Consider the following 17,310-nt stretch of genomic DNA (forward strand, 5'->3'; position numbering starts at 1 on the left):
CTTTGGAAACAAGAAGGTTGCTTGGTGGGTTGTGAGCACAAGTTTAGATTCTTCTTGGGGTTTTTTACTAGATTGTGGAGTAGGGCTAGCTAGTGGTTGGATCTTGTGAGCTCTTGCAAAATTGTTATTGTAATTGCTAATGTATTTGGCTGTAACCTGGAAGGCCTTACATTTAGGGCATGTTGGATGTTAATATATGGATTCTATTATGAGAATTGATGTTTTTTTGGATCTAAATCTTTGTGTTGTTGTTATAAATCCGCTGTTGGTTATTTGCTGTGGGCTAGAACATCTCCTTTGGGGATCCTCCTGCCTTACACTACATCACATTTACTTCGCTGTAACACCTAGATCATCAACATTGCAGCTGGATGGCTCCATACACCAGCTGAAGAAGCAAGTGCGTCTCGCTCTACAACAACACTACGAAAACTACCATATAAATCTGCAATTAAAATCCATCCTTGAGAGAGTTTGAACAATCAGTGGTAACTACTGTCACCATAGCCCTTGCACTATCTGCAATGAAAACTTTGGAATTTTGAACCTGCTGAAGCTTAGTGTTGTTGTCTACCAAGTGCCCTGACACATTGACATGTCTTTGTGAAATAAGTACATCATCAACACTGTAGACAGGACTAGTAGGTGCCTTATTGAATGTAGGTGCACAAGTATTGTGATCACCTGATGGGGAAAACTCAAGCCTTCTTCCTTACAAACTTGGTGTCGACCTATTGAAGGTGAAAAATATATACCTCGCTGCTCTATCAGCTATCATTCGTACCGACAACCTTACTGCTAGCCTCTGTTGATGAAGCTTAAGTTTTTCCATGCTTTCCCTCAAAAATTTTATTTTCTCCATTCTCCACAGTACTCCATCGGTCCCAAAACTACTAATGCTCTTGTGTTTGTTCATCACTAGAAACAACAAGAGTGTTGGTCACTCCAAATACAACAGCAGATCTGAAATAATATTAAATTTCCTACCGCACAGGATGTCAGGAAACCGCTTTGATGCCACTGTAATAACCCTGTCTAGATTACAACTCCAATTTCTTAACAACTTCAAAAGCTTGACATTTTGTCGAACACTTGGCTAACAACCTTAATCTTCAGAGAGTATGAATTCTAGATGGATAGATGCATACACTATATATAATGGATAGATGGATGAACGCTAAAATAAATATCAAACTCTGATATATAAATCTGCCATATGAATTTGCACATATAACTATGAAATAATAAGTGGCGCACAACAAATTCTGGGTTTATTCATTAACATAATATGCTGCACAATTCATCATTGTTGAAAATAGAGGATTTCATCAAATAAATATAGATATTGTATTTGCACAGAAATGAATTTGCTTGATCATAAAATGCTTTCCAGTTGATCGCTCTTCAAGCAATTCCTCTTAACAACCAACACTGGACTCCCACTTGATATTGCAGATCGTCTAGGCTTGGAATTATGATACAAATATTGTTTGCAGCTCCAATGTGGATGAACACAGGTCTTTATGAAGCCAAACATAACCCTTAATAGCAGATTGCAGGGCTCTAAACCCCAGTATAGGCATCTAATATGAAATGGAGGCCCTAATAGGAGTGATGTAGGCCTCCTAGCTTCAAACACAGGTCTGCCAATTCAGTTGCAGACCACCAATTGCTACCCTCACTGCCCAAATTTCATGTACGACAAGTACAATAGATTCTACAGGTCAATGATATGAAACACATGCCTCCAAAATGCAGATGCAGAACAGTGAATATGAATCGTTGCTTATAATGTGACAACAGTTCAAACAAATCAAACCCCTAAGCCAACAAGCACCAAAAATATGCAATTCTTCATACATATTTGCAATTCCATCCAAATCGAACCTCAGCAATGAATTGAAGAAATCATCAACTACTCTAGATTTGCTACCCAATCAACTTAAGAATTCCAACCACCATAACATGAACTTCAACTTTTCATAAACAGTATGCCATAGTAGAGAAGTAACATTGCAATACCTCAGGTGCAATTGTATAGATAAATCAAGGAGAATCAGTCTCCATTCAAGATCTCCAAACTCTATACCTCAGCAAGGGCAAAAGAAAACAATTGAGAATTTCTTCATAGGCCAAAAAAGAAAAATAACTAATCGGATGCTTTTCTCATCAGATGGGCTCATGTTTATAACCCCTATAGGCACAAAGTTTCCCAAATGCAACTTCACTTAAGAAGCTTCACCAACACAACATCAGTTTATAACATTATTGTAATAACGTGCTATTATAATAATGATAATTTAATTTATAATAATAAATATGAACCCATGCAATAAATGACCCCTTCTGATGGCAACTGCCTGGATTCGACTTACTAAAAATAGTAAGTCCACAACTAAGACCCCCAAGTCACCCTTCAAGACTTTGTACTTGATGATTTGCAAAGCTACAAGAGGGAAGAGAGGCCATTGTTTTCTTCTCCTGATTGCAAACATAGAAGATACACCTTGCAACTAGGTAAAAAAGAACACGTGTTTAGTTTTATCATTCCATTTATTTCATTGATGGAGTTTATTGTAAGCTTTACCACATTATAAATGTTTTTTTGAATGCTTGCAGATCTATGGTGGGAAGATTATGGTGCCACGACACCTAATCCTCAAAAGCTTCTCATTTGAATTTTATTGCAGCCTTGTAATGCTTCTGGTTGTGAGAGAAATTGGAGTTCGTTGATAGCATACACAAAACGAAGCGCAATAGCTTGACATAGAAGTGCTTGAATGACTTGGTTTATGTGAGGTACATCCTTCGCTTGCATGAAAAGGTGGAAGGGCAAGCTTCATACAAAGCATTTGACTTGGATGATATTGATCCATATTCAGCAAGTTGGATTGCTCCTCTTGATGGTGAGAATGCAAATGCATGTGCTAGTGATTTTTATTTACTAATTGGAGCTAGCTAAGTTTGAGAAGGAGCTAGATGACTTGGATGTGGAAGTGGTAGCACATGAGGAGGTACATGAGCTTGGTTGTTTATCAGAGGCTTCTGTTGAACCTGAGGCACCTGTTGAGGATGTTCAAACAACTACTTCAACACCACCCACCCAACAACATTGATCTCTTTTGAGCTTAACTCGTAGACGTAATTTATGAATCTACTTCTAGTTTTAATTGATATTGAAACTTGAACTTAATATGTATTCAAAAGTTGTAGTTTCATGGAGTTTCACTTCTGTATGTATTGAACCTATTTATGCTCAAATGTTTTACTTGTTTTTTGGTAAATGATTCTATCATTATGTTAACTTACTAAGTTTTAGATGTTGTGAATTACTATTGAACTCAAAACTTTGGTTAATATATGGTGGATATCTCAAATCATTATATGTTCTACAAATTTGGTGTGTATGTGTGCATTTTAAAGAATATTGTAAGAAAATATATATTTTCAAATGTTCAATAAAAGTGCCGATTTATTGCCCAATTTTTTGGCGAGTCTTTGCCGATTTTGAGATTTTCAAAAAAATTGGGCGGTCGAGATATTGCCGAAACCGATTATTTTAACGATGAGTTGAACATCAAATTAATACATTGTTTCATGACACCAAAAGCTTCCATACACTCGCACAAGAATAACCAATCTAATTTGTCATAAGTTTTCTTAATATCCAATTTTACAGGCATACTTGGCTCAGTGCTTTGTTGGACTGAGTGGATGGCCTCTTGGGCTATAATCACTCCATCCAATATTGATATCCTAGGAACAAAGCCCGTTTGTTCACTAGTAGTTAGTTTCAGTAGCAATTTCTTGATTCGATTTGCTAATGTCTTATTTAAGATTTTTAAAATGATATTTCATAAAGAAATAGGTCTAAAGGCATCCATTTATTTTCTTTCTAATCAAGGTTATAAAGGTGCGATTCGTCTCCTTCAGTAGCTTACCCAAGTTTCTAATGTTTCTGAGAACTTCCATAACATCATCTCCTTGGGAGGACCAACATTTCTAGTAAGAGAGATAGAAACCCATCAAGCGTAGGAGCATTATTTGGCTGCATTTTTTTAATCGAGGTTTCAATTTTTGTTTTTGTGAATTTTGCATTCAACATCTTATTTTGAATGGTTGTAATGATGCTGCGAATATTTTCTAGAATAGTCTTTGGAGGTTTCCATTTTGAGCTAAGTTGCTGGATTCGTACCCTGGAGCTCGAGTTCGGGTCCGGATTCGAGCCCGGGTCCACGACGGGTCCGAGTGGACCCGTGGCAGGTGGGGCCAAAAAGTGGCCCAAAAAAGCATTAAAAATTTGTTTTTTTAATTTTATTTTTTTGCCAAACCCTAAAGTAAGGCCTATTAGATGCATTTCATTCATCTAATCTCTCATTTGCTTTGTCATTTTGCTCTCTCATTTTGGTGTGGCCATTTTGCAAGTTTGAAGAGATTGTTTGTGGAGTCTCAAATCCTTCAAATAATCAGTGCTGAGTGTTCCAGATATGCATTTGATCCTTCCTTTTGCTTCTTTCATAGTTTGTTTTTTTTTTTTTTATATTTATTGTTCTAAATTTTTATCAAGTTTTGTATAAGTTTTGAAATATTTTTTTAAATTTGGTTTTATAGATTGCAAGAATCCAAGAATGAGTAGTCAGGTTCAGTGGGTGTGGTGGGATCCCAAAGATTTAAAATTGATAAAGGCTCTTCTTTGTGAAAGCATACAACAAGAATTGAGCAATGTGCTGGTGGGAGAGGGTATTTATGGAAATGCAATTTTTGCCAAAACCAATATAGAAGCTGCTATTACTGGGTTAAACATCATTGGATAGGTCCACCAGGTCAAGGGATTTCCATGTGTGAGGGGCCCCCAGAGGGAGGTAAAAAAGGGTTACTGGCTCCTCAAATAGTAGGCATGTTAAAAGAACAACAAGAGGCTGATAGGTTAGTGTCAAAGGCAAAAAAAGATAAGTCAAAACAAAAACCACCAACAACACCCTCACAAAAATCAATAGACCACATCCCTTCCTACCTACCCCATCTGTGGATGAAGATGAAATAGAAACACCCGCATCCCGCAAGAGAGGCCCATTAGATACGGCATTTGAAAATGACAAGAGAGAAATTGTTGACATAAAGATTGGGCATTGCCTCATTACAAGTGGTGTTTCATTCAATCTAGTGAGATCCCCTTATTGGAGAGAGATGGTGAAAGCAATAAATGATGCACCTCATGGTTACCGATCCCCTGCATATGAAAAGTTGAGAACCACCATATTGCATAAGGAGAGAAAGAATGTAGAAAACCTCCTCAAATCAATAAGAGATTCTTGGATCCAAACGGGGGTGAGCATTGTCTCTGATGGATGGAAAGATTGCAAAAACCGTCCATTAATAAATGTGATTGCTGTTTGCCCCAAGGGGGCAATGTTTTTGAAGGCGGTTGATTGTGAAGGGCAAGTAAAAGATGCAAATTTTATTGCCCAACTTCTCATTGAATCCATAGAGTCCGCGTGAGCTGACAATGTTGTCCAAGTAATAACAGACAATGCTAAAGTTTGTAAGGCTGCAGGTGCTTTGGTAGAAGCATGATATGAGCATATCTTTTGGACACCATGCACTGTCCACACCTTGAACTTGGTGATGAAAACAATGGGCAGCCAAATTGAATGGATGAAAAATGTGTATGAGGAGGGTGAGCAAATCCAAATGTTTGTGACAAACCACCATATGTCACAAGCAATTTTCAGAACTTTCTCCCGTGTGGAATTATTGAAGGTAAATTTTAAACTTTATTTAGCTTCATTTATCATTTTAATTTTTGTGTCATACTTTACAAAATTCAATACATATTCTTAAATTTTTGTGTTATCAACTTATCTTATTAACTTACAATTTGAATTAACATGGTAATAGGTTGCTGAAACAAGGTTTGCTTCACACACAATCGTCCTTAGACGACTTGTGAGGGTGAAAGAGGCATTGGGTCAAATGGTTATAAGCAACAAATGGGGTGGATGGAAGCAAGCTGATATAGAAAAGGCCAAAACTGTAAAGGATTTGATCATGAGTGATGATTTTTGGAACAGGGTGGAATATGCATTAGAACTCACTGAGCCCATCATGTCTATGCTTCGGTATGCGGACACGGATTAGCCTTGTTTGGGGAACATATATGATGCCATGGACTCCATGCTAGAAAGAATGAAATCAGTAAGTTTAAATTTTTATGCAATACTTTATCCTTGTTTATTGAGAGATTTTGATTTTTTATTTTAATTAAGTTATTAACACTACATCAAGATAACTTACATGTACATCATTTGACATCCCAGGTCATTCAGAGGAGAGCAGGATCCTGATATCTTGTACACTAAGGTGGAGAAAATTGTTCTACATCGTTGGAACAAGATGACTACACCTTTACACCTCTTGGCATATGCACTTTTTCCTAGATATTATAACAGTGAGATACTTGCTATTCCTGGTAGAGTGGCACCATATAGAGATCCTGAAGTTGTTGCTGGGTATTAGAGGGCACTTAACAGGCTCTTTAGTGATCTTGATGTGGCATCAAATGTTAGGAGAGAGTTTGTTGATTTTGTCTTAGGCAAAATTGCAGAACCTGATGCAATCAATGACCAAAGTAGATTGGATGCCATTGGATGGTGGTACTTGCATGGGGAAAGTTATATGTACCTCCAATCTCTTGCCATTAAGATCTTGTCACGAGTATGTATTTAAGTTTTTTTCCTTTTCTTATGGCCACTTAGCTTGTCGAATTAGCACTCTTAAATTCCTATTGTATTGTAAAATTACTTAGCTAATTTTTAAAAATTTGTTGGTTGTCTCTCTAGGTTGCGAGTTCTTCTGCTGCTGAGCGAAATTGGAGTACATACTCCTTTATCCACTTAGTGAAGCGTAACCGGTTGGGTTCGAAGAAAGCAGAGGACTTGGTATTTATTCACAACAACTGGCGCCTCTTATCACGCAAGGATCCAGGATATAAGAAGGGACCAGAGAAGTTGTGGGATGTACTACCTGAGACTTCTGACTTGGATATGACTGTCCAAGATATATCTAGAATTGCCTTGCTAGATGCTAAGGAGGACGAGGAGGATGTGGTTGCATCTGGGGCTAGTGGAACCAATTTGGATTCCAATGATGAGGAAAATGTCAATGATATAGATGAGGATGAAGCCATTGATCCCTCATATTTTGATGATCCATTTGACCCTTGAAGGGCATTTGCATCTTTGATAAATTATGTTTAAACATTTGTCATTGACTCATTGAGTCATTTATGATTTATCACCATGTTTCATAGTTTCAAACTTTATTAAGTCATAATTTATTATCTATCAATCTGATGAAGTAGTTTATGTTTTGAAATTCCATTTTGCATTTTAGTAATTCAATGTATGATTTTATTTACAACATTAGCATAGATTAATGAGTGAGTATTTAATGTTTATCTTTGACATTTGGCATTGATCAATAATCAAGTAACATTGATATATTTATACTATGGAATGACTTAGTTTTACTTTTACAACTATGTGAGTTTTTATTATTTTTTGCATATATATATATATATATATATATATATATATATATATATATATACTCACGAACCCACCACGAACCCAAATGGGGAAAAAAATATTTGCCCGAACCCACGAACTCGCACCTCGAACCCGAATCCATTCCCGAACTTGAATCCGTTCCCGAACCCGAATTGGCAACTTAGCCAGAATCCTTTTTTTTATTATTAAGAATGTCCTTAAAATATGCTACGATTTCTCTTGGCATCCTCCCGATCCTCTATTATTTCCCCATTTTATTTTGTGATTTTTATTGTTCTATTCAAATTCCTCTTTGTTTTGATGCTGTTGTTGAAAAACTTTGACTTCTTGTCACTTTAGCTAGCCATGTTTGTCTAGATTTTTTACACCAAAATGTGCTCGTAGTTGTTTTAACAATCCTTTTTTCTTTCAGATAGCTCTCTTGATACCTTCAAAAATCAATTTCTCATTCAAAATTCTTTTATTCCATTGGCTCAGTTTCTGGTGCAGGGGCACCTCATAGACAAATTAATGGAGCTTCAAGGCTCATGGTGTGTCATGAATTGATTTGATGTAATAAGATCGTAAGGATCAAATAAAGTCATTTTGTGATGCTTTGGACCAAACTTTAAGGCCATTACCTTGTTAGACACATATAAGCTTACTTGGTCAAATCTGATCAAAGGGTCAGTAGGAGTCTAGGAGAAGGTAGAATAGGTCTTTAATAATGTTTCTGATCAAGAAAGATCATTTTGTGATGTTATTAGTTTGATAGGATGTCAATTGCAAGATGTTGTCAAAATGATGCATATAACACTGACAACAATTATGTAACTTTTGAACATGCCGTGCAATTCACCCCCAACGGCTATGTTTGGTTTGTTTTCCATGAAGAAACCCTGTGCTTAATCACTCTTGAAAGGTTGATGTGATTTTAGAATTCGACCATTATTTTCTCTCACCACCGGTCTTAAAAATTCCTAGAGGGAAAAGCTCATAACAGACAAATAATAAGCTTAAATTCTTAAAAACAAAATTCAATACTGAAAATAATTCTTCGCTCCATTAGGAGACACAGAAATTGAAACAGGAGAGAAACCCATCTTTATTTGAGGTTTTACTGCTGACTTTTTCTTTTCTTATTTCATCTATCTATTGCTTTCAATTTTTAACCTTTCCTTGCAACTTTTCCGATGAGCTCCAAGAAACAGTTTCTTAGTAAAAAATCAATTATATGATGATTTGTATTTTTCTCAGCAGTATATTTATCACATCTGGAAAATCCAGAGGATTTTACATTGATTTCCACTCCCATCTTCCCACTAAAAATAACACAATTCCAGTCCTCCATACCTTCCCTGTTATCAATTTTTATGTCCCATTTTGATGATCTTTTAAAGGTATTCAAAGAAATATAAAATTTCACAATTGCTGCTGTCCTCACAATATTGATTTTGCAAATATCAAGACACATCTTGGCAGAACACTACTGGACATCATTCTTTCCTTCTCAATCAGATAATCTTCTCCAAGCTTTGCAATTATTTCCTATCTCATGATTTTTTTGCTCTTGGTTTAATCGAGATACCTTATTCCTAGAACAAAGTCAGGCTAGGGAGAAAGGATCAAGAAAGTAGGATGTTATAGTCACAGAAAAAGTGTCTGATCTTTATTTCTTACGTGATGTCGAAATAATTTCTTTTTATAATAAATCTTTGCCATGACTCCTGTGATATATTTATGATTCAGACGACTTGCATCATGTTCCATATGTGACAGACATGATGAAAAGTGCTTACCAACCAAGGTAGGTAAATTCAAATTCTTATTTGTTACGGCCACTACTTGAAGTTCAGTGTCGAAGAGGAGGATATATTTTATGTACAACATGGTGTAGAACAAGAAATAGGGTAATAAGTAATCAATCTCAATGCTAATTTAAAATGCTTATCTTGGATCAAGTAGAAATTTTGTGTGCACTGAGAAATAATCATTTTCTAGGGGTCTTATAGGTATCAATGCAGTTTTTTGTTAATGAAAAGAAGTGAAATTAATCAATTAGAGCAATTTACCAATACATTTTCAACAGCTGATTACATCAAATTGAATTTTATTTATTGTTTATACCGTATTTTGTTAAATCTGAACTAGTTAGTCTACATAGATATCTATAATAGAACATGAAATGCTATACCAATTATTGTTTTTTTTATTTTCCTTGCTTGTATCCCATATATGGGGATTTCTCTCCTCAACTCTATAAACGAACCTAACATGTCTTGCTAAGTTACCAACATAAATGATTATTGCAGCCTCAGGTATTTCGTAATTTACGTGCTGAACTGGCAGCGATGTGGACCCCTAGTAGAGAACAGAGATATCTTAGGAGGATCATGGAAAGTGCCAGGCATAGGAGATCTTTGCATGACAGTAAAGATGATTTCAAAATGGTAAAGAAAGATGACTTCCATACTGATGATGGAGAAAGAATTAAGGTACATCCTTACTGAGAAGTTTGCATTTGGTGGGAAAGTTGACACATTTGCATTTGCAGTTTCATTTTCTTTAAATCGGATCATCATTATGTGCATACCGGAAACTGAATAAATAAATGAAATGAAAATCACTTCCTTTATAATACCATATAGTTTGTGAAGCTTACGAATTTACAATGGGATGTGATAACACATGCTATAGTTTCTTTTATTGGATGTAATAATGCATATACTATAGACTATTCAATCGATGAAATGAAGTAAAAGAAAAGGAGTCTCGTTCATATAAAATGATATTTACATGCTTTATTTATATAGGAATTACATTAGGTGGGTCATTATTTCAGACAAACTTCAAGTATTTGGAATTTTGGAATATTTTTTCTTTGGTAGGATACATCAATAAATAAGTGACTCTTGTACTATCAGTTAAAGGGATATTTATGTTTCTTTACTTTTGAAAAGCGTTACATGAAATTTGCTCATCTCAATAAAATGCCATAAGTACCCAGCTACCTGCAAGGACAATAACTAGACTTACTGCCCCTAGCATGGTTGAAAAACTCTGGTTGCAGATATTTTTCTATTTTCCTGAAATCTAACTGGTGGCTTGGGAAAACTGACAAATTCACTTTCAGTTATTGGTGAGTCCTGAACAAGTTGCCAACTTTAATGTAAGACAGGCATACAGGTCAAGACTGCTGAAACAATATTTTTCTTGCCTTTATGACACTTATGGTCTCTTTGACTTCATTGCACTAATTTTCAATTGATTTGACCATATTGGAATGATCCTCAACCAGTTTGTTAAATTTATTGATTGGATTATATAGGTGTGCAATTCTTTTTAGTTTTTTCTCTTTTGTTGACTTAGTTTTCTTGGCTTTTAGTTTTTTCTGTTTTGTTGATTTAGTTTTCTTGGCTCTTCGGTTTTTCTCTCTTTTACATATATGACAACTTCTAGGGTTTCAATCTTTTACTGTTTGTTTATTCTCCTTTTAATTTCAGAGATAAGGTTTAAATTTTTAAATTTAAAGCTTGATTGCATTTTTTCTCGGGTTCCAAATTTTGTAGATAGAGATGGCATTTGTAGATTAGGATAGTGGTGGTACAGCTAGGTACCTCACTATGAAGAATCACACATGGTGTTTTAAGAAAAGAATGGTTGTTTGCAATTATAGTGGGTTGAGAATGAGAGAAGGTGTCATGTGCTTCCAATATCACCTTGCACGAATTCTGAGGTTAGATGTGTACATGTGTAAGCTTATGGAAGAGAAATTCTATGAGAGCAAATATTTTCCTTGCCTTGCACAAGGAGAAGAGAATAGAAAAGAAGGGGACTGTCATGTCCTGAGCACAAATATGACACTTTTGTACTGGCCTCTCTCTCTCTAACCCACACATTGCTTAAACTCCACACTTGGACAATGCTTTGTGTTATGCCCATGTACAACATCTTCCCTTCAATACGACCCCTTTGACTCTTGCACAACTAGTACACATATGACTCTTCTTCCTCTTACCTAGATTTAGATATCCATACAACTACATTTCACACCCATACAGCCACTATATTACCTCACTTGTATGGAGCAGTACGCGTATAGATCTTGCCCTCACTCTCAATCTGCCAATACAGTTTAAAATGTTTATTGATGAACCATACATGAAATAGGCCAATAAGATTATTCTACACATGCTTCAGACCCAGTATTCACGTATATCTTAGGATAGGTAGACTTATTGATGTTCATCCTTATTGATATTCTTATTAGTTATCATGGATATTAATGGAAAGGCAAGTGTTGAAAATCAAATGTTTGTCAAGACTATTAGAAAGGTTCCTTTTACCTAAGTTTTACCCTACAGGCTCAATTAGAATGATATGCTACAAGAGACAAATTATGGAGCATGAAGTTGTATTCAATGGGAAATTTAAGTATGTTGCTGTGGGAAATCATGAAAAGATTGGAAATACATGCTGCAGGAGAAAGCATAATGCAAGCTAATGCAGAAAGTAAAGTGTCGCAACAGGAAGTAGAGTGTAGCAGCAAGAAGTAACAATGGAGAAACATGAGAAAATACATGTTTAAGGGAATACGAAACTTCAAGAATGTAAGTATATGTAATGACCATTGCCATCAAGAAATCCAAAGTTATATATTGCTGCAGGAAATGTACAATTTTACTAGTTTTTCTGATTTTTGACTGTTATAGCCACTTTGTACACATGGTACAGACCTGTATGAACACATGAATGTGTAATATCAAACTCAAATGAAAGATATCTGAGTACACTTTCATTTAAATCTAGTTTGAGTCATTCTCATGAGGAAATTGAAAAGTTATGTCCATTTTAGCGACAACACTTTGCCCAGAATTGTTTCAAAAACATGTAGCGAAAAATAAATTTTTGGTACGGCCACATATGGACTCATATGATCCTATAAATTGGTGAGGAGTAAGATATTGATGTTATGAACAAACTTTGTTCTTTCAAGAAAAACTTATTTGGACGTTTAAGGGCTCACATAATATTTTTTGCAAACTGTACTGTTAAAATAGGTGTTGAAGCATATATTTGAATTGCTGAATAAATGATTTCTAACGTTACCAGTTCTACAAAATGAAAAAAGAACATTGTAATTTAATGATTATTAATTGATAAATCTTATAAATCAATTAATAATTCTTAAACCCTTTCAAAGGAAACAATTAATAATGTTTTTCCAAAGTAGATGAGGGTGACTTTATGAGTTCAAAGACTTCTTCTCAAGATGTTGAATTAGTTTGCAGACATGAGGAGAGCATATAGGGATGTTGGAGATTACTTAGGGTCGAATTTGACTTTCCTGTAAGATTTGGAAGGCGTTTGTGATTAGTTGGAGCATTATTAGGGGAAGTTTTGGCGAGTCATATGGTGGTTTATGACTTGGAAAGACTTTTTCAAGCATATGACTTCATTTTTAGTGAGTGGAGAAGCCTATTTTCTTGCATTCGACCCTAGTTGGTTGAAAATTTGTATTTAGTGATTTTTTCACTCACTTTGTAATCAATTCATGCTTTTGAAAAAGAAACGACAGTGATTTTTGTTCAATCCTAGTTCTTCACTGTTCTTAGTATTGTATCTCATTTGTTGCAAATGCAGTTTTATATATTGGAATTCATTATTTTGTATTTAGACCTTATTGGAATTCATTATTTTGTATTTAGACCTTCTCATACATTGCAGGGATAGTGTGTTTAGCACATGATTGATAGAAGTTGTTAGTGAAATATTACTTTTCCTTTCATTTCTGTCTCAAAGAAGTACCTTCTTTGTGGTTATTAAGTGTGTTGTTGCATGTTAGAAATAGTTTCAGAAGAATTCATTTTAATTTGTTGTAGTGAAGTGTTGATTCCTTCCTCTCTTATTTAATGAATTCTCAAGCCTTTTTGTGAAATATTTATGCACAGACACGAAGTTGTAATTAGTGTCATTTCTAAACACGTGAGGGTTATCCAAGTAATTACTGATTTTTGCAACCTTAAGTTTTGGTGTATCAGCTCCCATAGCAATAGTTGTTTTATCAAGTTTCTTTCTATCCCTTTCCCTCAAAAAATTTGTAAGTTTTAAGTGAAGCATCTTATAGGAACCGGCTTAGAAACCCGAGGTCTCAGTTTAGTTATATTCCCACATTGAAGTCATTCCCATGTTATGCCAGAATTGCTGAACTCTTTCTATTCAGTATCGGGTACAAATTGTGGTGCATAACAATTGCTACAAAAGAAAAAGAGTTACTAAAGAAAAAATAAGGCAGTCTATTAGACGATCGTGTTATCACACCAAATAGAAGATAGAAATTGCATAACAGAAGATCATCGATCAACTGTTTGATTCCTCTAGTGGATTCTTTGAACGATATTATTATGATGAGATTGAAGAAATCTACTCTACCTAAGGTTCACTATCGTAATCTAAGGAGGATTTGCGAAGTTAGTTGCTTGAGGTTGACATTTTGCTTCAACATGTTCATTTTGATGATGATCTAGTGCTTGAAGAAGATACAAACTTTTAAGGTTTCTCAAATCCTGATTCAATAGACACATGATGAAACTGAGGAATTGCTGTGTACTCAAGATTCAAAAGTAATGGCTCTAACCGCTTCTACATTGTTTCATTTGAAAAGCATAGCGGACGAAGTTTGAACTAAGCTTGAATTCTCATAATCCTTGACCATGTGCTACAAAAATACCTTACAGGATATATTCAGAGGGAAATAGAATCTTCAATAGGTTCAAATAAATTTAAATGCAGAAGTAGAATACCTGATGCCTGATTACATTGCTATACTTTTAAATTAATAATTGTTTTTTTTGGCACAGACAACTATGTCATGTACAGCATAATCTTTCTTTTGTTAGAGAAAAATTATGCCTAGTTAGGAAAGGAGAAATGGCATATAGTAAATTTGTACCCAAGTCTTCCTTTGAATTGATTTCTGTGTGCAACTGTTAACACATATGCTCTGATGATCTAGCATAAAGTATTAATCTAACACAGGTTTATCATGCATGTTTTAATCAAATTTGATTTTCAGTTAACAAGCTTAATTTTCTTTTGCTTGGGATCTGCAGGAACTTATACAAGGAGTTCAGCCTTTTGAATTATTACTTGACAGAGGAAAACGGAGTCACATCCTAAGTAACTTTGCAAAGAATACTACTGCTGAAAGCATGAAGCCTAAAATTGTTCATGATGCTGAAATTGCCATTGCTTCCCTTACTGCTTGTGAGGAGGCAATTGAGAAAGAGCTGGTTTTATCAACATCGTATGCTTAGAATCTGGAGTTCACTTTTTCTAGAGCACAATTATGATCTTATGTCTGTAGTTGAAATGAGAGATATTCAGCTGGATATACAGAAATAGATTTCAGCAGTCTCTATTTTCTTTTCTCTGTTTCTGTGCATAATTATGGAAGAAAACATTGAGTTGGGGAAACAGTTCAAATTGTTTGTTGGCCTGTTCTTTTGTTGTAGGTACATTCCAGGAATGGAGGTAACACTCTCTGGACGTTTGAAGAGCCTCTATAGCACATATTGCAAGGTAAATCTTTTTAAATGTTTTGTTCAGTGCAATTTTTAGTCAGTATCTTGGACTTAGTTGAACTTAATAATATCATATTGTAAATTCTCTATAATATACAATAGCCATACATTGTTATCAAGTTGAATCAAAGAATTTGGTATCTCTCTAGTTCTTGAAAATCTTAAGCACTCAAAACATCATTTTCTTTTGATTCATAGATAACCGTTTTGTGAATACACAAGACATTGGATTCTATCAATGATTTTATGAGGCGACTGTGTTTTGGGATATTTAATTGCATTAAATGTATAAAATGATGCTATATGAACAAGATGTCTATGGATATTGTCAGGAGTTTGACCTTTTATTGCAATAACATTCTTCAAATTTTTATTTGCGTTTAATTTCACCCAGATCATTCTTAACAAAAGATGATCAATTTTGAAAATGAATTATAATTAATTACTCACACCATTGAAAATTTATTATTATTGATGGAGGCCATGACTGAACACTCATATTCATTTGTAGATAATTTATGAATTCAATCAAAATATGTAAATTACTAGCAGTAATATGAAACAAATTATTTCCTTCATTGAGACACCTCTTGGTGGTGGAGTCATTTATGTATTGTTTCTTCCATCATTCCTTTTTTTCTGTCTAATCCTTGTCATGCATCTAGGTCACTTATTTATTTGGTTCCATATCATTCTTCCTTTTACATGTGTTCATCATGCTACCATTTCCCTCTATGACATTCTTCACATCTAGTAACTGTTCATTTTTCTAGTTGTGTCTTGTTTTGTCTTTATTCAAATTTAATAAGAGTATTTTTCCTATACATTTAATTTTACCATTTTTTCACAATACACATTATAATTCTTTTTCCATAATTCTTGCATGAATTTGTATGAGTCCTTCCTCCACTTCCTTGGTGTTTTGAATTTCTCTTTAACTGCTATGCCTTCTATTTTTTTGATATTCATTCTCCATCATATTTTGCTTGTTTTTGTAGTGCACCTACTAGGTACATTTGTAGATAGGCGTACAATGCCTATTGTTATGTTTGATAATGTAACTTGTTGCCCGTCAATATATCAATTGTTGGTATAATGTTTGTTGTCACTCTCTTATAGTTGTAAGTCTTTGTTGGTTGGCAGTTGTGTTCATCTTGGTTACCATCACGTCCTTTCAATGTGTCATGTATTTTCAAAGAAGGGGGAGGATATAGTCGGATGAATTGGAATCCTTGAATGACTATCTTTGGTCTACTTCTCTATAATAATTTCATGACAAATAAAGATGCATTTTACTTTTGTATTTGGTAGGCATTTTCAGCTTTATTATTATTTCATGTATGTAGTTTATAAATTATTGCAGTAAACCCATGGTTGTAATGTCCCGTAGGTAAACTCGGCTTGAAGGCGATCTTAGCCTGAAGACAATCTTGGCCCAAAGGGGATCTCTGTTCAGAGGCAATCTTGCCCCAAAGGGAATTGCTGTCTGGAGGCAATCTTGAACCGAAGGCAATCTCAGTCCGAAAGGGATCTCGACCCAAAGGGGATCTCAACCTGAAGGCAATTGCTCTGATACCACTGTAATGTTCCCAAGGTACGAAGGGATCCGGATCTGTACTTAGTTACGTTCAACAGAGAAGGTAGGGGTTGCTTGAGGTCCTTACAGAAGCCAGGAGGGGAAGGTACGAAGTGCGTATGGTCGTGAGAGGATAAATGGCTGTACAAAAATGCTTGGCTGTACAGAGTGTCTTGGTAGAGGTGCACGATGGGAGGTGTTAGGAGGCCGTATGGTATGATGGTGTCGTACACTGGAATTAAACTTGACCTAAGCCAACTTAGAATATTTGGTTGCCTCGTTTACATTCATATACCTAAGGAAAAAAGAACCAAGTTAGCACCATTCAGGAAGGAAGGTATATTTGTTGGATGTAGTGAAAACACTTAAGTGTATAGAGTCTATATACTTGGGCAAAGATCAGTCGAAATCAGTAGAGATGTCAAATTTGAAGAAGACACTGCCTTCAAATTATTTACAGGTACAAAAGATGAGCCCTTCACAGAATTGGATGAAACTCAACAAGCTGAAAATCAGGCGGAGAACATATCAGAAGAAAATGAACTATTATCAAACGCTAAAGATAGGGACATCTCTAACATCAAGAAAAGGCCACTATGGGCAA

At 35.1% G+C, this 17,310-nt stretch overlaps 1 protein-coding gene across 3 annotated transcripts in view; it reads left to right on the forward strand.

The window, feature by feature from the left end:
* LOC149572592 (uncharacterized) overlaps positions 1 to 17,310 on the forward strand; it is a 321,499-nt gene that overhangs the window by 172,138 nt on the left and 132,051 nt on the right. For all 3 annotated transcript variants that reach the window (XM_089813697.1, XM_089813695.1, XM_089813696.1), the window contains exons 8-10: positions 9,860 to 10,042; positions 14,660 to 14,853; positions 15,062 to 15,128. In XM_089813697.1, coding sequence (XP_089669823.1) covers positions 9,860 to 10,042; positions 14,660 to 14,853; positions 15,062 to 15,128 — 444 coding nt within the window. The remainder of the gene's footprint in view (positions 1 to 9,859; positions 10,043 to 14,659; positions 14,854 to 15,061; positions 15,129 to 17,310) is intronic.

This window comes from Cupressus sempervirens, chromosome 2 (genome assembly GCF_028749045.1).
Source record: "Cupressus sempervirens isolate cs-2001-9-10 chromosome 2, ASM2874904v1, whole genome shotgun sequence".
NCBI lineage: Eukaryota > Viridiplantae > Streptophyta > Pinopsida > Cupressales > Cupressaceae > Cupressus > Cupressus sempervirens.